Genomic DNA, 6431 nt, shown 5'->3' with positions numbered 1-6431 from the left:
TCCCTTTTCAATATGGCCCTGGAAAGACAGTGATTCAATTTAAACAATAACTTTATTTATCAAAATGTTTACATATAAATATCATTTTCTCGTTTTTTGTTGTTTTTTTTTTTTACAATATCTGAGGATTTTTGTTGTGTGTAAGATGTTTATTGTAGCCTAGTTTTTGTTACAAGTTGTTCACCAAAAAAGGGAAGAAAACAAAAGAATAAAAGGAGAGAAAAAAAAGAAAGAACCTGCTTCTAAAGGTGTTTGAGGCCTGAAGCCCAAATATAAGGACAGCCACAGCTTTGAGGGGGGGCCATCTGGATTGATCACACCTTCTGATTCAAAAATAGATGAGGATTAAGTCTCCTGATTCCTGATATGTTTTAGAGCATCTCAGCAGAGCTTTGGGAATGTTTGAATAGTCTGAGCGGTGTTCCTGGTCCTTTGTTTATGTTTGCTCCTTGAAAGTGTTAGTCCATATCGACATCCTCTCCATCTGTTCCGGGTGTTTCTTGACAGTCTGTGTTTGCCTTGAGACACTCGGAGAGGTCTGGAGACGCTTGCTCCTCTCTTGCACCCTTCTCTTTTGCACACAGCTCAGCAGATTGGCAGCCATTGGTCGCCGCCTCCAATTGAACTCTGGGACTCCTCTCCTCGCCGCTGTCGCTGGACTGCGTGGAGCTCAGCCTGACCCGAGCTGTCTGAGTTGAACTGTTTGGTGGAGAAGAAACGGGGAATCTTCCATCCCCGCAGTCACCACCACAGTCCTCCACGTCGGCTCCATCCGCTCTGCTGCTAACGTGATTGTGGTGATGCTGCGTGTCGTGCTGTATATGATCCGAATTCAGCGGCTTGGTGATGCTGCCAAAGCTGCAGAGGTCAGAGGAAGCGGGGCTCCCTTCACTTGGCACACACCTCTGTCCCAGGCTGAGCCTGTTAATGCTGTCCTGACATGGTGTGGCCTTCAGGGCCGCTTGGGGCACTAGAAAACCCAAAGGCTGATGGGTAACTGGGTAAAGCAAGAAGTGACCTTTTCCCACCAGTGTCCTCTGATTAGGCAGCGAGGGGAAGTCCAGCTGAGATTTCCGTCGAGGCATGGTGTCAGAGAGGAGGCTCTCCACACTGAAAGGGTTTCGTTTCTGCAGGGCGGAGGACCTTGGGCCTCCAGGGCTGGAGCTGTGCGTGCTGCCTGGTGAAACCTGCTCCGAGTCTGCTGTTGTTCTTTGGTTTTGGTGGTTTTGTAGTTGGCTGAAGTCGTGCCGCGTTTGGTCACAGCTGGATTCAGTTTGGTGTCCTCCCGTACTCTTCGATGCTGGCAGTTCTATATGAAGAGTAAGGTTAGAAGACTGCTGCTCGCTGTCAGTGAACTGGGAGACCCCGCTGTCGCTCTCTGAACCGCCGGGTGTGTGGAAGCTGTCACCTGCGAGGAGTTTATTCTGGGACTTGAGCAGCTTCCTCTCCTGTTTCCTCTTCTTCTTCTCCTCCCGCTCGCGCTCCCTTCGTGCTATCTCCTCCGGGTCCATGGGCTCGCCGCTGCAGGTGGTCGGGTGGGAGTTGTGAGCAGGTCGGCCCGGCCCTTTCTTTGTGTTCTCCTTTTTTCTCCATTTAGCGCGTCGGTTTTGGAACCAAACCTATGCACATGTACACACAAATATACACATGAAAATACATGCACAGGTGGAACACTAGCACACAAGGTGGATTTTGCAGGAGAATGGTCTTTTTTTCACAACAACATATAACAAAAAGGACTTTTAAGAAAATGTCATTTTATACATCCTGTTGCTTTGGTGAATTTTGACAGAATTAAACTGAATTTTGTTTTAATAGTTTATCAAATATTAAAGTTTTTTTTTAGGCGAATCTCCCAAAAATGCTGAGAGGATTTGCTCCTTTTCCCTTATAATTTTTTTTACCTGCTGTTGTTACAGAAATACTCATCCAAGACTCAATTTGCATTTTTATCAATTTGCTAACATATGACAGCCTATCAGAAAATAAATACAATCCACGTATCTGTTAAATAACCATGTAAATAGTGAATTACAGAATATCTTAAATTAACATGGACACCTCTAATCAAAAATATCTTCTGAATTCAGAAAGATTCCCTTTCTAACAAGCATCGGAGGAAAAAAAGAATAAACTCTGTATTAATTTTTAAGGATTCATATTTTTCTTCTTTTTTTAATTATCCCAGCCATAAAAACCATTACATGACTTCACTGAGTGGGGCTGCATTAGACAAAAGGTTTTTTAAATAGAGTGTCTGACAGCCTTATGGCAACAGCAGACCTCTCGTCTGCCAGGATAAACTGATAAAGCAGTGTCTGACCAGAAGCTAAGCACAAAACCAAAAACTGCCTGTAAATCCACCCAAATCCCACAAAGCCTCGAAACAAGTGAAATCACTGCTTTCGTTCTCCGTGTTTCTTTGTTTACTGCAGCTTTACACATGTGCGCAGCACATTAGGTTAATAGGTCACAGCGGTGGAACCTGCAGATGCGCAGATGTGCAGGTGTTAATTACGAACGAGCGTGTGTGATGAGCACCTCCGTCGATTACATTTGACTGCACACTGGCTAAAATCGGCCATATCCCGTCCGCTTCTGTGGGTCGGAGGGACTGTGGCACTTGCACGGCAATCCCTGGCTCTCCTCCCTTCGCAGCGAGCCAAGAAAGGGAGCCTCCCCCGCCCAGGAGCGCTCCACGCCCGGCCTCTGGGCGCGCTCGTGCCCGCGTGTTCGGCACTGATAAGGTCTGGAGTGGTAAAAAGATCCGAGAATATTGCATAATAAGGAGGCGAGACCAGCATCGCGCGCGACAAAGGCGCTTCTTATGAATTGTTAATGTTGGTTATATCTTTCCCCCGCAAACCTGCTGATAAAGGAGCGTTAAGAAGCTTGAGGGAACAATAATCTGCGGTTTAGGAGCGAAATCCCCAAAACAACATCAACGGAGAGCTGTGCTTCGTTGCCGCTTTCACTCATACAGCCATGTGAGAGCTATACATGGCAAATATACATGAACAGCCTCTACGGTAAATTATACAGAATATTATTTTAAAACGAACACAGCGAATTAATTACAAGCAACAAACTAGATCACGTATTAAGTTATTATTATTATTGTTGCTGTTATTATAATTAAGTCAAATTAAACCACCAATTTAACAAGTGATGATCCAGATCCTCAAAAAATAAACATTTACCTTAAAGTATTTTTATATTATATGAATGTTGTTAATAAGGTTTTATTATTGTTATTATTATTGTTATTATTATGATCAGATATACTATAAAATTAATCGTTTTATTAATAGCTCACCAGTATTCATTACTGTTGCATTTAATAGTACTACTAATAATAATAATAGCCTAAAAGTTTTAATAAAAATGCAATAACTCAGCTTTTAAATATATATAGTTAAACTAAAATCTAATAACTGTAAATTGTTTACAAACTGACATGAGACTCTTTGTATAATAATAATAATAATAATAATAATAATAATAATAATAATAATAATAATAATAATAATAGCTTGGGTGTTAAAACAAAAAATGAAAGGCGAAGGAAGAATTCTATTAACTATATCCCCCCTTGGTTTGCTCAGTAAATAGCCATGTTTTTTATTAACCCATAAATCAATAGGTTGCCTACATGCATAATTCAAAGGAGACTCTTTATTGACGCTTTGATAACTGGCAAACAGCTACCTGAATATTGGCCAGGCTAAGCCTCCACGGACCATGACAAAACTATATTGTTGTAGAGAAAATTCAGAGAAGCAGCAAAATAAATCTGGTGTCTGGTGTTGGGCTACGTCCATCTCGAGGGTAGAAAAAAGAAATAAAAATGCTCCTGAGTGTGCCCAAATCTTGTGTCTAATTTGCTGTGTGCCTTTACCTGAACCCGTGACTCCACGAGGTCAAGCCTGAGCGCGAGCGCCTCCCGCATGAACACATCCGGATAGTGACTCTCGTTGAAAGCCTTCTCGAGCTCCTCCAGCTGCCATCCGGTGAAATTCGTCCTCGTGCGCCTCCGTTTACAACCGGGACTGTCCTTATCCGGGTCCCCAGAATCTGAAGACGTGTAAGTATGTGTGTGCATGTGTGTGTTTAAGTGTGTAGAAGTGTGTGTATGTGAGCGCACGTGTGAGTGAGGGAGAGAGAGAGAGACGTTCATGCTACGAGGTTCAAGTTAGCTTGTACATTTAAACCAGTTTGTTGTAAAACTGACAACTATCACTTTTCTTTTTGCTGTTCGACATAAACCACGTCCCGATAAATACACAAATAATTAATGCTTGATTTTATTTGATATAAGAGACAATTTTCTGTTCATTAGGCCTTCAACGTTTAATTTTGGCCAAATGAATTAGCACCCTGCAATGACAAGTTTTTATCTTAGCCTCTTCTGTAGCCTTTACCGCAAATTTACTAAAACTCAGTTTCGTCTTCTTCTTCTCCTTCTTCTTTAAAAAAAAAACAAAACAACCTAGGTTAAAAACTTTTAAAGACTATGTTTGTTCTGTAGGCTGATTTTCCTGTAAAACCTCGCCCCCAGAATCATAAAAAGTGGCATATTTCCACTAAAAATGTTTCAATGTAGCGAGAAAAGCCCAGGAAACTTTGGTTTACCCCACTTCCTAGTACAGTACACTGTTTTCATGCACCTCTGTGTGCCTCATAAGGCAGTAAAAAAAAATAATTAAAAAACAAAAAACAATAGCCCAGCCTACCTGAGAGTTTGAACTGCTGACTGTCGGAGGAGAGCAGCGAGTTAGAGCTGACCACCGAGGCCGAGCAGGAGCCGTTAAGTAATCCGTCTATAGAGAAGGGCACGGCGGCCGCGGACTGCAGCTGGTGTCCGCTCGCCAGCTCGTAGACGTGCTGGTGATGGTGGTGGTGGTGGTGATGGGGGCCGAGCGCGTACGGGAAACCCACCAACCCGCCCAAGGAGCCTCCGAACTGGGCGTGAGGATGCTCGAGTACACGGCTGTCCATGCTCGCCCGGGCTGCGGCGGGGCCGAAGTGAAGATGCAGAGGGAGGCAGTGTGGCTGAACATGCAGTCAAAACAAAAAGTCGGGCAGAGGAGGAAGAAGCGGCGAAGAGGAACCGGAGGAGGAGATACGAAGGCGGAGGAGGTGGGGAGGGGGGGGGAGAGAAGGGATCCCAGGCAGACAGCCGTCTCCCACGGCCACGGTGCGGTCTGTAGTGAAACGGCGGAGACCAGGCTAGGGGAGGTATTTCACGTTTACGGTCCAGCCGATATGTCAACCCTGCTCCCTCTCTCCGCGAGCCAGCTCATTAGGACTCCTCCATCTGCTCGCGGGACCAATAAGAAACGTTAATCGCCACGTGACGTCAGAGACGCGAAGCAAAGCAAAAAGGGAGGAGAAAGAGAGAGACAGCGAGAGAGAGAGAGAGAGAGCTTTCCCCCCTTTCAGATCGATCGCTAATTACACCTGGCACGGTCCTTTAATTCAGCCCTGTCAAAACAATGAGGACGAGGCTAAGCTGCCGTGTGGAAATAGCTAACTGATTGAAAGAGCAACTCCATGAAATCCCCAGGAATAAACCTTGCATTTTTTTTCTAGAAATAAACATTTTTTTTAATTTGAACTTTTAACGCAATAACCATGCTCCCTCTTTCCCCTCACTCTCACTTCAATTGCGCGATCGTGCATGTGTGCGCGCTCCCGTATGGTGTGTAAGTGTCGTTTACGGGGCATTCGGGTGCAGATTGATCCAATAACAGCGCCTTTATTATCAGCCTCCCCGCCTTTTCCTGAGCTGTCACATTGCATTTTAAAGTACAAGCCTCTCTCCATCTCTGTAACCCCCCCCCCCCCCCCCCCCCCCCACACACACACACACACACACACACACACCACACACACCACACACACATACACACATCACCGAGCCATCCATGACCGAGGTGTTGGTCGACTATTCATTATTTCGATTTTTTTACCTCACAGCTTACACTCGTGTTTAGCTGTAAAGTGGATTGTAGCCTACACGACGTGATGTTTCCAAGAATCCAATACAGTAAGTAGTCTCCGTTCAGCCTTAACTGAGCGTGCTAGGATAAAATGCTTTTCTGAGTTAGGCCATGAAGCTTTATTAGCTTTTCTGGAGATTTTTCTTTCTTTCTTTCTTTTTTAAATGATATCACATGACATTCACCTGATGATAGGTGTTTGTCCAGCAGTGAGACTTAGTCCACAGATGTTCACGTAGGTAATCAATAATTCCTGTAGTCTTCAAAGCTAATTTTTAAAGTTTGCTTGTCATTCTTGAAATGGTGACTAGTGAAATTTTACCTCACCATCTAGTTGTTCTGGAGCTTCCTACCGTATCACATGGAATTAAGTAAACTTCAGCTCTTGGATAATGTGAGATGATCAAAACCCATAAAATTTCAGTGAAT

General features: G+C 44.1%; 1 protein-coding gene across 1 annotated transcript; it reads right to left on the bottom strand.

The window, feature by feature from the left end:
- Window positions 1-458: 458 nt before the first annotated feature.
- On the bottom strand, window positions 459-4998 carry LOC146630203 (homeobox protein unc-4 homolog). Its single transcript, XM_085355661.1, has 3 exons — window positions 4734-4998; window positions 3899-4074; window positions 459-1619 (listed from the first exon to the last, which is right to left on the bottom strand). The coding sequence occupies exons 1-3, from the start codon at window positions 4996-4998 to the stop codon at window positions 459-461; spliced, it is 1602 nt and encodes a 533-aa protein (XP_085211787.1).
- Between the last annotated feature and the right edge of the window lie 1433 nt (window positions 4999-6431).

This window comes from Diplotaxodon limnothrissa, linkage group LG6, assembly GCF_057381915.1.
Source record: "Diplotaxodon limnothrissa isolate DT_005_m linkage group LG6, D_limnothrissa_male_GT1.1, whole genome shotgun sequence".
NCBI classification, from domain to species: Eukaryota; Metazoa; Chordata; class Actinopteri; order Cichliformes; family Cichlidae; genus Diplotaxodon; species Diplotaxodon limnothrissa.
The sequence above is the reverse complement of the archived record's forward strand: the minus strand, read 5'-3'. Positions and strand labels throughout refer to the sequence as shown.

Excerpts from the sequence above, each read along its gene's own strand:
- LOC146630203 (XM_085355661.1), bottom strand. The coding sequence starts at position 4,998 with ATGGACAGCCGTGTACTCGAGCATCCTCACGCCCAGTTCGGAGGCTCC. Across the intron at positions 4,075-4,733 it reads TCAGCAGTTCAAACTCTCAG|ATTCTGGGGACCCGGATAAG; the intron begins GTAGGCTGGGCT and ends ACACGTCTTCAG. Across the intron at positions 1,620-3,898 it reads TCGTGGAGTCACGGGTTCAG|GTTTGGTTCCAAAACCGACG; the intron begins GTAAAGGCACAC and ends ACATGTGCATAG.